The sequence below is a fragment of the Mesitornis unicolor genome, unplaced genomic scaffold (assembly GCF_000695765.1).
Source record: "Mesitornis unicolor isolate BGI_N332 unplaced genomic scaffold, ASM69576v1 scaffold18793, whole genome shotgun sequence".
NCBI classification, from domain to species: Eukaryota; Metazoa; Chordata; class Aves; order Mesitornithiformes; family Mesitornithidae; genus Mesitornis; species Mesitornis unicolor.
This window is the reverse complement of record NW_010177061.1, coordinates 24,644-41,644: the sequence shown is the minus strand read 5'-3', so window position 1 is coordinate 41,644 and position 17,001 is coordinate 24,644. Positions and strand designations below refer to the sequence as shown.

The 17,001-nt window shown below is 41.1% G+C and overlaps 1 protein-coding gene across 1 annotated transcript in view; it reads left to right on the top strand.

Annotated features, from left to right (window-relative positions):
- The window catches only part of NME7 (NME/NM23 family member 7), a gene marked incomplete at its 5' end in the record, with an annotated part of 59,024 nt that overhangs the window by 26,746 nt on the left and 15,277 nt on the right, over nucleotides 1-17,001 (top strand). Inside the window, one exon of the mRNA XM_010181944.1 lies at nucleotides 15,178-15,285. Coding sequence (XP_010180246.1) covers nucleotides 15,178-15,285 — 108 coding nt within the window. The remainder of the gene's footprint in view (nucleotides 1-15,177; nucleotides 15,286-17,001) is intronic.

The following is a 17,001-nucleotide window of genomic DNA, read 5'->3' as shown; positions in this document are numbered from 1 at the left end:
TGTTAATAAGGGGTGTTTAAAAACGATCTCTCTTTTCCTGTAGCTTCTTAAGGAGGGAAAGCACCCACAGCCTCTCTTAGGCATGCAGAGCTAAGAGATTTGAGATGTTGAGATCCTATGAGCAGCTGAGCACTTCTAGTTCAATATTTAAATTTCAGATAACAATGGGATTTCTGAAAGGACTTTGAATGTCACTGATTTCCCATGTTATGTCTTTTTCAGTTCTTTTTTCAATACTATGAAGTCTTGTAATGCGGGTTGTTAAATAATATTTTTCATGCTGGGTGCTATTTCACTCTGTTTCTACTCGTGCAGTTCTGACATCGAGAGAGAAAAAAAAATCATACCTACAGCAAAGAGGTAACTCTTTCAGAAAGTTAGGAAAAGAAGTTAAAAAGTTAATAAAATCAGATTAATACAAGACACAATGCTTTTGAACATTCAATGCACACTCTCACTTAGAAATAAGAGTTGCTAATTGCAACCAAAGTTCAACAGAAAAGAAGCTATGTTTCTTCTTCATTATAAAGAAAAGAAATTGCTTGGAGGGGTAGAGGTAAATGCAGCACAGCTGTGCACTATCAGGAAAGCTGTTTTGTTTAAGTGCAGCAAGAAAAAAAACTCAAACTATTCTGCACTGATTTGACACTTTTTCACGTGAATCAGGAAACAAAGGCCATAATGGGAAACTTTGGAATGGGGATGGTGGCCAGAGAATCCTGTCACTGCTTGAGCTTGCTGGCATCAGTGTTTCGTTTGCTTGGTGGTCATGTATTTTTGGCCTCTGGAGCACTTCAAGGCCTTTTGTTATTACTTAGGTCTGAAGCTACAGCTGCAATTTTCACTTCTTCTTCATGCAGCTTCTATGTTGAAATAGCTACTGGTAACATTTTGTAATGGAATTGTTGACATTATTATGTGGTATTCATAAGACACTTGTAATATGGCTTCTATTTTTTATTTTTACCTTTCTTTTGAACTTTGTGTAATTTTTTCTAGTCTTAAAAGCTTTTAGTTAGGATTAGCAGTATGCTAAAAGTTACTCAAGTACGTTCTGCTGTAAGATATTATTAAAGTGATGGGACGTGCTGCAGTATTTCTGCATCCAGTGGGCTGAAAAGAGATTTGCTTTTGGCATTCTTTTTACACTGATGATTTGCAGTTTTAAGGGTAACCGTGATTAACAGTTGTTTGTACTTTTGCCTCAACACCAAAGAGCTAAAAGGGAGATTAGATGGTTTTAAACAAAGCGGTGAACTGAAAGAGCCAGAGTCTGCTTTAGCTTCATTCCTGACCTCGCTGTGTGACCTTGGACAAAAAGTTCAATATGTTTCTGCCTCAGTTATCACATCAGTTAGACAGGGATAACAGTATAAGCCAAAGAGCATGGTTGCTGTAAGATTTTTTTGTTTTATAGACCTCCTGTGAATCTCTAACACTGAAAAATATCTCTATTTTTTTGCCAAAAATGTTCATCTCCATTCCCAGAACTACATTAGCACCATGACAATTTCATATTACATCACATAAAAAATAGTTCAGTGGAAGATACAAAGAAATATAACAGACTATTTTTGAGCTTCTAGGTATTCATTTTCTGGTGTTACCTTTATAATTGTTTCAGTGTGGATTCTCCAAAGCCTAGAGCTTTGGTCAGAGTGTGGACACTGAAGTATATAATGTGTTTCAAGAGAAATAAGATTTATTAATCTAATTCTTTGATGAAGAGTATTTTAATATAATGCATTATCTGCTCAGACAGCTTGAGTCGTGTAATAAAGATAAAAATTTTCATTCAGTTCCAGACCATTATCAGCTAGAGTAGCAAACAGATTGATCAATACCAGTTACGATATCCTGCTGTCCAAACCTGCAATGGGAGAGACACGATTGGATTGCTTAGATGTTATTTAGGGTCAGTCATCTGACTCTGTCCTTTCAGTTTTTAATTTCCCCATCAGCCTCTGCAGGTCTAGTGAAAATCTGTTCTACATAGTGCTAAGGCCTCTTATTTTGGGGACATGGTAATTTTTGGCTGAGTGAGTGTCTGTGGAGGGAGATTCTCCCCTCTAGTGCAGCCCCTTTTTGCTGAGCTGACACTGCTCATTCATAAAGCCCAAAGTCTCAGTGGGTTCAGGACTTCTCCTGCCCTGTTCTATGCCACTCCTCTGTGCATAGGCAGAGGACTTACTAGGACTGGATCTAGAAGAAAGGAAGTTTTAAGATAGCTGTGCTCTAATGATCCACAGCTGTAATGTGACTGTAACCGTGAGTTGCCACCACTGCTTTAGACTCTCAGTATGTTGGTGGATGGTTTGAAATTTACCTCCAAAAGTGTTATAGTTTGTTGGCAGAGACAAGCCTGCATCTGTGTGGATGCCAAACACTACACCTGTGGCAGTGAGTTGCTTTCCCTGGTTTAACACGGATGGAGTCTGCACTGGCTGCACCAGAAACAAGACTGACACACAAATGTTTTCTTCTTCCTTCCTGTCAAAGCTGTGTGTAGCCCTGGAAGCAGCTGAGGGTCAAGATTCCAATAATTAATTTTCACAGGCATGAATTCAGTGTTCACAGTAAATTCTCCTGACGTGTTTCTCTTGCTTATGGATGGGTATGGCAGAGGTTTGCCAGCCCCAGGCATCTTGTCCCTGCTACCCAGTTTATCATGTGTGTGTGTGTGTATGTGCTTTGTAGTGGCACATATGCATGATCTAGTTACAATTTTGAGGTGACCTTCTCAGAGCTCTGTCTCTTGCATACTGTCTTCTCCAAGCCACCCTTTGCAGTTGACAGGAAGTCCTTTGATAGGAAGAGGGACTTCAGCCTCACTGAAATATGTCTTTGTGGGTAGATTAGAACAAAAATCAGAGCACCAGTAGGTGGCGGAGCCTTTTGCTTGCAAGTGGCTTGTTTTAAATGTGACTTGTTATTGCCTGAAGGTTGCTGTCATATGACGGCTGTTCAGTGTCATGCGGAACTGGAGTTTGTAGGCTTACTTTGATTTTTGATGGGTAGGTGCGCGTGTGTAGAAAATTGCTGTTATTAGTGGTGACTGGCAGTCTCCATGAGGAGACTAAATACTGACAGAGCCCTCAAGACTGAACTCTGCTTTAAATCTAATGTGATTGTGGCATGTTGCCAAAGTTACAGTCTGAATAAAAACTTTTATCTGCCACTCCTTGTCTGAGGCTACAGAGCTACTAGACTTGAACACATCAGCAGTACCTAAATAAATCTTGGATGGGTGGTCATTGAACTTAGATTCAGTGGTCACAAATTACAGTTATTTGGTAAAGGAGATACTAAAAGATACTGCATTGTCTGATATCAAGCCCACTATCACCACAGAGGCATGACGCTGAAGGAGTCCACTACTTTCATCCTCTGGGGAGAAGGTGCTGAAGACTTCTGGGAGAGGACTGAAACTGGAATATATCTTCATCTTGCTTCTGGTTGCTGCAATGCAGGTTTTTTTCTCAGTTGGCTACCAGACCCCCTCTAGCCTATGTAGGGTTTTTTTATATAGATTCCTCTGCTACATGTCACTATGATATTTTAGTATCCCCTCATGACAAGGCACCTTCTTGACTGCAATTTCTTGTCTTTTTCAGGAAGTTATCAACTTTTTGTCAAAAATCCTATATGCCCTCCTGGATAGTAGCATCAACTTTAGAAGTTTCAGGGTTCGCATCTGTGTTCCTGTCTTTCCCTTATGTCAGGCTGTCTCTGGCTTTGAACTGGTTCTTCCTGGACTCCTTGTGCCTGGTTGCAGGCTGGAATAACTTGTCCTATTTTAGCAAGAGGAGAGTGGCTGAACGTGAGCCCAGAGACTGAATTTTGCCACAAGGCATTAACAACAGTGGTTACTGAACTTTCTTGCCTTGCTGTGCTGCCATAGAGACCTCTTACTACTCTCCAGAATGGATAACGTGCCAGGGTATCCTGGAGCTAGGTTTTTGGGCCTTTCCTTACGAAGCATTTGGGGGCTAGTCATTTTTGTGAGGGTTTGAGCCACATTTAGAATATTTACTTTTTAAGAAAAATCAATTTTTTGGTCAAGGACTTTGTACTGTTCAGCTCTGCAGACACATAAAGACATTTGGCCTAATCTGAAATCACAAAGACTAATTGTATCTGTAGGTAGGTGTGAAAAAAGTCTGAAAGACTGGCATAGGGATCATAAAGGCTCCCTTTACACTCAAACTAAGTGTGTCCCAAAGTAGTAGGTGGGTGTTATTAAAAAAGTGGTATTTTAAGCGTCTGTGATGAACAAAATATTCTTATAAATGCTGTGAGTTACATAAATTTGTCTGTTCAGCCTTGAGGAGGTAGGATTTTTCAGATTGCATGGAGTTTTGGTTCTAGCTGTCCATTTGCATGTCTTTTTTTTTCCAAATGAATGCTTCCATGTCCTGTTTGTATTGCATCTTCCTGTTTAGATTCTCTCCAAGATTTGAATATATGCCAAGTTTTAGAGAGTGGTGTTACAGATTTAGTGTTTCATATAGATGGTTCATATTTTATTTAAAAGGTGACCACACAGAGTTTTAGAAGTGCTTGCTTGCCTAGTTTCTTTTAGCACTTGCTTGGCTTGTGTTTTAAATAATGCTAGCTAATACCATATCTTTATTTTATCTCTGCTTGCATATCTTAGGTAGATTAAGGAGAAAAGTTTTGTTGCTCACTACTGTAGAAAAAGAGGTAGGCTTCTGACATATCAAGTGAGCGTGTGATACCAGCCTGGTAGAGACAAACACACAATGTAATCTTATACCAGTAGGCTGATCAAAGGTAATCCGCTGGGTTCTCTCTAGTGCTTTTTTCTGCCAGCTACACTGAATTAAAATGTGATTTACCTCACCTGTGGGAGGGTATTAACACTTTTTAAAACCCAAAGTACTCTTCCCCCTTGTGAAAATACAGCCTCTGTCGGTAAGTCACAGACCTGATCATCAGAATTCCTAGGCTGTAGTCTCCTCCTGGGGTCACAGGAGGGCTACCTTCCTTGGTGTGATTACTTAGCTTTTTTTTTCCTTTCCCTCCTTTGGACTGTTCTGTTATGGTTCTGCTGTAGCCACTGAGGTTTCTGAGAATAGATGCATGAATATATTCAGCCTATAAAGGCACAATGTAAGAGCCTTTTTGAGAACAAGATGGTTCTGGGTTAATTTCAGTCTATGTGGTTGTTTTCTTTGCTTCCCTTGTGTTCTGTTTGGTTACAGCAGACAGCAAATCACTCTTACATTGGACAGTGATGTTTTTGAATATATAAAAGTTAATCTGAAAAGAAGCATTCAAGCAGAAAACAAATTCTCTATAATTTCCAAGTCCTTCCTTTGAAAAAGGGAGCAGTGTTTCCAGAAGATATGGGAAGTGCTGAGGTCACTCCATCTAGAAAAGAAAATGGCACTGTTACTGCACTGAACAACTGGCATCCTGGTCACAGCGACCTTGTGTGTTTGCAGAATCTTTGATCTGAATAGATTAAGAGCATTTGCTTACATGCCTGACTCAGGTTTTTGTTGACCATAGATAGCCTTGTCCTTCACTTGAATTATTCCTGACTTATCATTGGAACGTAGTAGTTTTGCAGTGCTGTTACATGTACTTAAAGTTACGAAGCAAGATGAATGATATCTCCAGTAAAAAAATATTAAGAAAATAATAAACCAAGGTAGAACTTGGTAGAACACAGTGAAAGGGCTTTTTCTAGAGCAGTATAGATGGCAGTTCGTAAGCATCAGCACACAAAGGTGCTTGTTGAAAATGCGCAATAGAGAAAGTTGTAATCGTGTAGAAAAAGGGCAGTAGGACATTTAATTTTCCATATAACCATAATGATGATCTGATCTTGCATATCTGGAAGTTGACTGTAGCTGGTCCCAAAAGGTTTCCTGTCATTCAGTCAGCAGCTTAAGAGTAGTCAGTTCTTGGATATGCGTGACTGTGTTTCTTATCCTAGAGGACTGCTTATTCAGGCTCTGCTTGGTTCATAAACTGGTGGAAGAGCTAATAATAACCAAACAGAAAAAGAGCAGCAGGTCATAGTGTACCTTACATAGTCTTGATGCTGAATTGGCACACAAAAGATACTGATATAAGGAGAACTGATCACTGCTGGAAGGAGATCTGTCAGTTTCTTGAGTGGGTTTCCCTTAAGAAGAATCAGTTGGTTTTCTAGGTGGCATCGGTGGTATCGTACCGTACGTTGCAACAGAGTGTGTATGAACTGAAATTCCCTAGGTGCTTTGCATGCCATTGTGGTAATGCAAGAAGTACATTCTGTAGCCAGAGCGTATCTGCAGTTATTTTCTGCTTGAGCTACATTATTTAAGGCTCCAAAGTGGGTGAAAACAAACACTGTGGCCTACACATTCCTTCTGTAGCAAAAAAGAAGTAGGTAATGTGGTTTTGTGTTTCTGATGATGATGGGTGGTATTTTTTTTGTTTGTTTTAAATCCCCCTCTGTGCAATTGCTGACAGCCAGAAGAACAGCTGCAGGAATAGTTTTAATTCTGTACTACTGGTCTTGTTGACTGTGGATACTATTAACTAACCCAAGGCATTTTAAAAACTGGATATAAAATTATTAACTCAAATGCTGAGAACCTGCTGAAAAATTTGGGATGCTGCTTGCTGGTCTGTTTGGTTTAGACTGACTGCAGGGCCACCTGAGCAGAATATTTAGCAGCTTCTTTCACTTACAATATGATAGACTGCATTCGATGCGCCCATGGGACTTCCCTTGGGTACTCTGGGAAGTTTTCGCTTTCTCTGTGTCACTTGACTTCCCAGATCAGGGGACTAGAATGAGGTCTCAAGTTCTCTGAGGTGACCTGGAATGGCTTGAGTTTTGCAGACTCTGGGTTATAATCAGAGTGCTACACAGGAATTAAAGCAGCATTAAATCAGGGAGAGAGAAGAGTGGAGGAACTGGTCTGGGATTCAGAAGGTCCAAGCTAAGAGCTAGATTTGTGATCCTTGTGAAACCTGTATTTCTTTGTGCCCTTGGAAAATTACTATCATCCTCTCTTGGTTTCCCACTCCAAAAATGGGGTCCATTCGACTTCTATTTTCCATTCTTTGTGTCTCTTCATATAAGTTTTCCAGGCCAGGAACTGTGTCTTAGTATGTATTGGAGCAGTGACTAGTACAGCTAGTCCTAAAGACAGCAAGGGCTTTAAAAAAAAACAGTTGTAACACAAATAATGAGTGATTCCTTCCCTCAAAACAGGGCTATTCTCAACTGTGTGGGAGGAGATGGCAGCACTGCTGCTTCCAAGGAAAAGTTTGCAGTTGGATTGGAAAGGCTTGAGGGCACAGAGGGGAAGGGAAAGCTCTCTCCCATGTTAAGCCCAAAATGAGAAAGGTCTCATGAGTTTGCAGCAGACTCATGAGTTTTGTCTTTCCGTTTGGCTGTGTCTTCTGTTGAAGTGAATGGTCTGAAGTTGGTTCAGCCAGAGAAATCTCAGTAGAATTGTGAAGCTTTTTCTTCTGCTTTGCAAAAATCTGGACTGCTTTTGCAAATGTAAAATTTGGTCTCAAAAATTTCAGAGGAAAAGATAATTTATCATTGTTCTTGTTCTTACCAGGGGAAAGATAGCTGCAAACTAAAAATAATGTCTTGCAGTTTCATAGTGACTTTCACTGGATGCTCTCCAGATGTTTTGTTAATGTGAATTAATGAGATCCCAAAATATCCCTTGCAGCCTAGTATTTTTTTATCCTTTTTTTACAGGTGAATAAATAAATGGATGAAATTCTACATGTCTTGAAGGCACTGGAAAAGCATCAGTAGGACTGACATTTCATCTTTAAAGCTTTAAGTAAAGCAACTAATAACCAACTTTACAGTTAGACTGTGTTTATAGATGTCATGTGGGGTTAGTTGCTTTAAAGATCTTAAATGCTTCTTTTTCCAACTTGTCAAGCAGTGTAAATATCCCTTAGTGCATCCAGATAGTACAAGATAGCTAGATATTTTATCTTTATTCCTATTTTGTGACCAACTTACACTGGGTATGTCAGTTATCCTCAAGACTTCACCATCCAGTCTAGTTTACACTTCACTCAGAAGTGTGGCTGCTTGCTGTTAGCTAAATTCAGCCCATTGGCAATGACAGATAGGCACACAAATACAAATTAACTTTCTGAGCAGGGCAGTTGTCATTCACATTGCTGAAGCATCAACCAGAAGTGCCAAGGCCAGTAAAAATGCTATCTCAGGCTGGCAAATGTGCCACGTTTGCTGCCCACAGCAGAGAGTCTGCAGAGAGTTGGTGCAGCACCTTTGGGCTGCCAGAGAGGAGGAGTGTGGTAAGGAACGGGTGGGAGTGAAGCAGAGAGAATGAAAGTGCCTCAGGGGATGGAGGGTGAGAAGGAGACAGTGTAACAACTTCCACAGACTTGTGAGCTTCCAAAAAAACCTGCCAACACTGTAGTAAGGAAGATAATTTTAGGTCCGTTAACAAAACTTCCATTAGGTACAGGGCTTAAGACTGGTAGTTCAGAGGTAGGTTGACTTTAAAATAAACAGAAAAGATGGATTTTTCAGGCTGTTTTGTTTTTGTGTTTCATTCAGACCAGAGTACGCTTTTGTAACAAAATAAGCTGTGGTTTGATTGCTTGCTACCACTGTTGCAAAACTACTTGATTTTGGAAGGAAGTGAGCCTCATATGCACTTTTTACAGCCTTTCAATTGAGAATTTGGCTTCTGTTACTTGGATCAGGTCATTTAATTTGCTGAACAAACCTTTACAGCCACAGTTTCAAGTGCATAACTATATGCACAGAGACTTGTCTTAGTTAAAGATATGAGAAACTTGTCAGGATGGCCAGTAAGTGATTGGAGGCGTAAATATTTTACCACCAGCCAGGAGAAAACAACCTGAATGTCTAGGTCAAAGGCATAGTGGTCAGGAGATGGAAAATTAGGCTAAATTATAATATTTAGACTTTCAATCCAGTCTTTCCAGATTCTTGAGAACCAACGTATCAGTTTGTTTTGTGATAAAGATTAAAAGATAAGAGGTGTTTAGTGTGAAGGGGGTTAGTTTGGAGGGGATTGTTTTGGTTTGATTATTTTTTTGTGATATGTGGGAATTACAAAAGACTTTCTGATAACACTGACTCCCTTGGAAGTGTGCAGAAGGCCACTGATACTGACTCCATGTTTGTACATGACGTTGTTGCAGCTCCTGTGGAACGCAAAGAAAGAGAAAACGTGTCACTCTGTCAACACGAGACTTCTGTTCTGGATTGGTTTGTGAAATGTAAACTGAAGGAAACCTATTGCATTCTCTTTAACATTGACCTGGCTTTGTATTCAGAAACTTTCTGAAGTACTTCTCAACAGGTTGGCCCTAGGTTCCAGGCCGAAATGTGCTTTGCCCCAGTTAAAGACCTTACAGTGGCAACAGCACCATCTTACATAGACTTTTCTCTCTGTAATATAGACAGAAGGCTTAGCACTGCATTTAGGGATTATTAAATGGACCTCGGATTGACACAGGAGTAGAAAATTTTTGTGTTGTGCAGTAGAGAATGCTGAGTGTAAGGGGACTCATCACATGAAACTGAGGAATGTAAACCAGGTCAGAGCTGAGGGCACTATGGGGGAAGCGCACACATCCAAACTGGTTGGCTAGAGTTTGGAAGGGGTATGGGCTGCAAAGAAAACATGCAAAGCAAGCTGAGACAAGCCATCTCTTATGGTATCATGCATAAGACCTCTGGGACCACAGATTTAATTTTGACAGTTAAGCCTTTGTCTTTGGATGGGACCTTCTGTGAAGGGTTTATCAGACTGATCGACTGAGGTACCCACAGTAACAATAATGTTAAGGCATTTATTAACTTGAGTAAGCGTTGCAGGAGATGCTTGTCTAGTGTTGTATTCTGCATGACAGAGGCTGCGCTACTTTTATAATTTTGTCTCTTGCTCATGGCTTGTGTAGGAATGAGTATTTTGTGCGGCTCTCTGCTGTAACCAGCAGTGTGTGATATGACTGGTGTTAAAATCCCCTGAAAATAAAAGCCAGCTGAAGAGCTGTGATGATGGGAAGAGGAGAATCACTTTTATCCTACCTACCTTACATAGCTGTTGTACTGCAAAAGAGGCTTTTTTTTTTCCTGAAAGGGCTGGTCACTGCCCACTTAGTACTATGCAGGTGTCTTGCTTGTTCAAGGCAGTCACTTTTCTGATGACTAAAGCTGAGCCAGACAAATTCCATGGCAAGTGATGGAATATACATTATTTTGTTTGTTCCCAGTTAATGTGTGTTCTGTTCTCTTGGCAAGGGTGTAACTGGTCCTTAAAAGGAGAAAGGCACTTGCTTGTTTGCCTGAGGCTGGCTACTACCTTCTGGATCAGTTGGCACCCTCAGTGTGAAAGAAGGACCATCTTTCCTGACAGCAGCAGAGCATGGAGAACTGCAGAAGAAGAAAGTTTCATGAGTGCAGGGTGGGGAAAGCAGAGGTGGGAAGACTCAGTCAACAGAAAGCCTTCAGAAAGAGAGAGGAATGCCAAGAAGAGCAAGGAGCAGATGCAGTCAGGACTTGGAGAAGGAAAACAAGGTGTTTTACTGGGCGCTTAGTGGGGACTGTGTGGAGTTTGTTGCAGCCCAAGAAGTCCTCTGCATGCTGCTGGCCTGAAAGCAAACCTAAAAGAATGAACTTGCCCTGGGAGCACACAGTGGGTAGGAAGGGGTTTGATCACAAACTCTCTTAATTTTATTCTGCTTCACTCAAGAAAACCAGTAATGAATTTTCAAGGTTCCCTTGTTCTAGTTCATGTTCAAGTAGAACAAGGTTTTAGGCTGTAGAAGTTCATTTATGTGTCTTTTTATCCATTCAGAGTTTGTGCTGTTTCCCACTGAGGAGGAAGGGGATGGTTGCTGCACAGAGTCAGTGGTTGCCTCTTTGACTTTTCCTTGAATGCCATTTAAAGAACAAGAAAGCATGCAGAGATGTTTAATACATTAATACAAATGTTAAATGCAGCCATTTGAAGGAAAAGCAGTTAATGAGCTTTGCTCATGTGTATATTTATGGTTTTTCAGACTGGTTTTGACATATTACTGGCATTGGTGCCATTTTTGTTCCCCTTGTATAGAAAATAGAAAGATTTTAGAATGTGCTAAGTACTTAATACAGTCAGTGCTGCATTGGGCATGTCACTGAAATCAGGAACAGAAAAACCTCTGAACACCAATGTAGCATTAAGAAGCAGGCATTCTTTATTCGATGTTGGGTGCGAGGGGCATTATTTATTCCATCCAAGCTCACACCGCTACTGGCACTTTTCTTGGCATATTTATACATACAAGTTTCAGGATTGCATAATCTGAGCTACTATTATAGTGCATTTAATTATCTGCTGAATCATTCTTGGATCAAACTGTGCTTGTGTCCAAGGGGTCCTTTGGTGGTTTCTGGTGGTCCTTTGTGGTTCTGAACAGGCACTCTTGCTGTTCTTTCCATAAGCTCTTGAGTCTTTCTCCCATATGTGGTCTTTCCTGGACCCTTTTCCTCAGCTCCCTTATCCTGGTCTCAGCCAGTGTTCTGCTGGTTTATCTGTAGTCCTTCAGAATGTACCAGGATGTATCTGTACTGGGATGTATCAGTCACAGTTACAAAAATCATGTCCTTGAGTGAGGTCTTTTTTGAGGCCCTTTTCAACAGGCACAATTATATGCTAGAGAGAAACATGAAATATATGCATCTGTATTTTGTGTATGACAAGTTTCTTCAAAGGTCTAGCTGTAGATTAAAGCCCGGCCTGTAAGGTGTGATTAAACATCCTGCTGAGTAAGACCAAAGAGGGTGAAGCCTTTTGATACAGCAGCCCTGGTTTGTTTCGCCACAGATAGTGTATTCTGTAAGGAACTGTTCCTCCTTCCCTGAAACATTCCCAAGATTTGCAGCCATACACATACAAGGACACCTGTATATGATCCATGCAGCTCTTTGTATCTCCATCATTTACAGAGGCCTTGTTCTCTCAGGGTTCCTCCGTGCTGTAGTAAGAAAGAAACAGAATAGTAAAACTTCAGAATTGACAAATTATTGTCCTTTCTTAGCTATGTAAATATAAACAGAAACTGCTTTATTTCTCATCCTCTTTGTTAACTGATGGTGAGAAAGACTTAGATTCTTAATCAGGTACTTACAATGTAAAGTGCTGGAGGACTCACTTTTGTGTAATTCTGATCTAACACTGTCATGGTTTGGAGCGGGTTTGGCCACTAAATCCTGGACAGATGCTCTATATTAACCCCTCTCCCCTCCCCAGAAGAGAAGAGAAAAGAGAATAAGGGAGAGAGACTTTACGGGTTGGAAAATAAAACTAACAGATTTAATGAAACAGTAATACTAATACTACAGGATAATAGTATAAATTGAAAAATAATGAAATATATACAGATACGTACAAATATATATAAAACCAATATAAAATCCTCCCCTCACCACCCCCCCCCCCATGACGATTACATCTCCAGTGGCTCTGTGGAGCAGGGCACTGGAAAAGTCCCACTCCAGACTCAGCAGCCAGTGGGAGCAGGATGCAGGAACATATGGATCAGGATTGGAGGCAGACAAACTAGCAGGGTTCTGCTCGGACTTTGGCCATTGCAGGATCAGAGCAGGAGGGAAGGGGTCAAGATGGAAGGGTCGAGACCCTCGTGATCCCTCAGCTCTATACCGAGTATGATGTATGTGGGATGGAATACCTAGTTGGTCAGTTCTGGGTCTGCTGCTCCCCGTAGGTGCAGATACAGCACCCATGGTAAGACAGTGACCTTGTCATTATCATTTGTAGCAGTACATACTGTCTGGAAAAACATGCCATTAGTTTCAGCAAGTACAGCCACTTAGAAGAGACTGAGCTGAAAAGTAAAATCACTAAATAGAAAGTTAGTTCTATTTAGCTCAAACAATTGCTCTGCAATCCCAGGCAGAACAGGAAGAGTGCCTTTTTGTGCAAGATGGCTGATGAGTTTCAGGAGGCCGGGAGAAAGCGTAACAACCTGTGTTGAAAAACTGAAGGAAGAACAGGAGATTGCATACTGCCAACAGTAGGTGCTTTTGCCAATGGTAGGAAGAAACTGAGGGAGAAGACTTAAGGGAAAACTTGGGAAAGTTTTTGTACCTGTTGGAGGACTGAACAGTTTGAGCAAAAGATTTTGCTCAAAGTAGAACAGAACATAAAAGTAGTGTAGGACATAAACAGAATCTGAAATACCAAACTTTAGCTTTTTAGATATTTGCTGTTTCTTGCTTAAGTGTTTCCAAAGGTTTCATAGCCACAATATTTTTTTCTAATGTGTCCAAACTTCCCATAAAGTAATTGAAAACCTAGTGCTGTTGCTGGCTTCCTGACAGCTAGTTGTTACTGGAATCATCAGTTTCAAGGAAGAGTTCATTAATGTCTCATGTAACTATAGTTAACTGGCATGTGACTTTTGTTTCTCCAGCAGACTTACCTATCACAAGCCTTTAATGAGAACTGTGTGGAGAAGGTTGGTTTTTTTCTCCTTGGGCCTTTTTTTTTAAAAGTGAAACTCTTGAACTTCCCTCTGAAGAAATTGTTTTTTGATGTTGAGTGTATCTTACTCAAATATCCATGACATCCATATCCAAAGATTCTGTGTAACCGACATACACACGATAACAGTGGGGAACTGAAACTTCTCCTCATAACATATTTTGGGTTAGGCATACTCCAAGCATTAAAACAATTTAATTGTCTTCCAGGTGAGTAACAGATCACCATCAGTAACAGATGTAGGTTACTTGGTAACAGATCACCATAATTGTTAACTGCTATTACAGGAAAATATCTAATACTTGCTGGGCTGAGAGAAGACCTTGCCCTTAAAGTCCAATTAGTTTAGTAATGACAAGTGGGTGAAACTGGAAAATGGCTCAAGAGTGTTGTCAGATAATGCTCTTGTGAGGTCTTTTGGAACTAGCTTAAATAATTCACTGCTGTCCCAGAAGACCTGTGCATTCTGTGAGTGGTTCTCATCTGTACCTGTGCAAAGTTTTCCGGGTCAGCCAAGAGCCACTGCTGAAGTCACTTTGAACCCATTAACACTGAAAGTTAAGAAATGCTTGGACGATCCAGTCTGGTGACTTGGCTGTGGGGACAGTAACCTCCAGCTGTGACACCAAAACAAACACCTGGGAGTGGCACTGTGAAACCACACTGGCTGCTTTCAAAGTGATTACACCCTGATGTACCCAGTGCCTTGTCAGAAAGGGGCCAGCGTAAGCTCTGTTGGTGAGGGAGAATACTTTTTTTATTCAGTAACTGTAGTGTGAGTTTGTCATCAGCCTGCCCCCTCAGAGGCGGCAGTGCTCAGGAGGCACTTATGGAAGAATGTCCAAAGGGAGGGAAAATTGGGTTAACATCAGGGTTAACCAGGCACACTGTGCATGAGGTTGGCTTGGAGAAGAGCCCCAGGGTGTTAGGAAGGGAGGCCAACAAGGTGTAGGACAGTAGGCATAGGAAAGGGGTTAAAAGACAACATTGCAAGGTGATAATGCAGAGAAGTACAGCGTTATGCCTTGAAAAAAAGAGCATGGTGGAGGGGAGAGCCAATGAAGGCAGTCCTCTGTGGTATAAGATAGGAGATATACCACAGTAAAGAAATGGGGAAGGAATGTTGTCTCAGGACCAGAGTGATATTTGCTGTAGTTAGGGAAACACTCTGAGAGGCCAAGGAGGTGTTTGGCATTGTACATGAAGAAGAGGATTGAAATGGCAACTCCAAAGAGTGGAGAATGGGGGGCAGTCTGCAAGGTGATGCACTTGTGTCTGCTCACTAAGGACAGCACATTCTGTGCTTGATTGCTGCAAAGATGTTAACATGAGCTAACTGCAAGTGCCAGGAAGGTGAATCTGTAGTATGAAGGGTTCTGCATTTCACCCGAGGTGTCTTGATTGGCCCAATTTCAAGCAGTTCGTTTTCACAATCTTGGCCATGTTTTTTCAGCAGTTATGTATGTGTATAGTGCAAGCTGGAATTTCCCTTTTCATTTTCTTTTACAGTGTACAAGACATATATTAATAGCACAATAATGTTTTACTTTATAAGATTCTGTTGTGTCCAGGATACAAAGGAACAGTGTGGTTCACTAAGGTCTTTTGGTTTCCTTCTGTTCAATAGGAAATAGCCCGTCATCTCCGACCTGGAACTCTGCGTGCTGTCTTTGGGAAGAACAAGGTTCAGAACGCTGTCCACTGCACAGACCTACCTGAAGATGGACTTTTGGAGGTAAGACCTGCTAGACAAATGTGGTTTTGTATCATAGGAAGTTTTAAAGTGAAAAGCTATACTTGACATTGTTTTAAGCTGTTGAAGTGTTTTATATGTGGAGTAGCTGTGTTGGAGACCAGTGATCAACTAGAAACAAAAGCAAAGAATTTATTAAGGGCATTTCACTCCGTTAATTCTGATACTGTAAAGAAATGAATGCATGCACTTTTCTTGAGTGCATATAGAGCAATGAGGTATTTAATGAAATGATAGTCAGGAGTCTTCTCTTTGGCTGAATGTGTCCTAGGGACCACGTAGCAGCACCTTATAGTGCTTCTACAGGGTCACCTTCTTAGGCTTTGCTTGGATGACCACCGTGACTCCTAATCTGGATTGTCTATAGAGTGACCTTGTGTGAGGCTTGGAATGTTACAGGCGCTAGGGATTCAAATTAGGTCGAGAGAGGTTCTCCTCCCCCTCTACTCTGCCCTGGTGAGACCGCATCTGGAATACTGCGTCCAGTTCTGGGCCCCTCAGTTCAAGAAGGACAGGGAACTGCTGGAGAGAGTCCAGCGTAGGGCTACAAAGATGATTAAGGGAGTGGAGCATCTCCCTTATGAGGAGCAGCTGAGGGAGCTGGGTCTCTTTAGTTTGTAGAAGAGGAGACTGAGGGGAGATCTCATTCATGTTTATAAATATTTAAAGGGTGAGTGTCACGAGGATGGAGCCAGGCTCTTCTCGGTGACAAACAATGATAAGACAAGGGGTAACGGACACAAGCTGGAACACAGGAGGTTCCACTTAAATTTGAGAAGAAACTTCTTCTCAGTGAGGGTAACAGAGCACTGGAACAGGCTGCCCAGAGAGGTTGTAGAGTCTCCTTCTCTGGAGACATTCAAAACCCGCCTGGACGCCTTCCTGTGTAACCTCATCTAGGCGTTCCTGCTCCGGCAGGGGGATTGGACTAGATGATCTTTTGAGGTTCCTTCCAATCCCTAACGTTCTGTGATTCTGTGATTCTGTGTGAAATTCTCCAGATACTGTCCAAGGTTAGACAAGCATAATTACGCACATCAGTTGGTATTTCCTGTGTTTTATAAAAAACTTACTAATTTTTATCTGATTTTGGCTTTGGATGCTTTCATTAAAGTACAATAAAATGGGAAAATGTTAAATTAATGGAGTTTATAAAGACAGAAATGCTCACTATGGAAACCAGAACAAGCTCACTTATGTAATTCCACACCTCAAAAATAAGGTCTGTACAAGGAGGTTGAAGTGGTGTGTAAGTGTATCTTTGATGTATCTCTGCATCAATGCAGGTGTTCTGCCAGTGTATCCTTAGCTTCTGTTTTACTGTCTGCATGTATTTGTAAGTATTTTGCTATCAGACCATAGCAGAATGGTGGAGCAGCAAGAGTTTTCCTAGCTTGGATACTTTTACAATGCCAAAATGGTGTTTTCATTGAGGAGAGAAGGAATTGCCTGTATCACCATCTCCCTTCATGAAATAAAATCAAATCTGTGGGTTAATCTGTGGGTTGCATCTGGTTTAAGGAATAGACTAGTGAAGTTCAACACTGAGAATAGCAGCTAGTATCAACAAAGTTGCAGCTTTTAAAACCACTTCCAAGCTGTCATTAAAAGTTGTCAACTTCTAGTTCCTCCTCAAAGGGACTGGATTTAAACAAGCAAACAGGTCACCACATGCCTAAAGCCCCTCAGTCTTGGCTT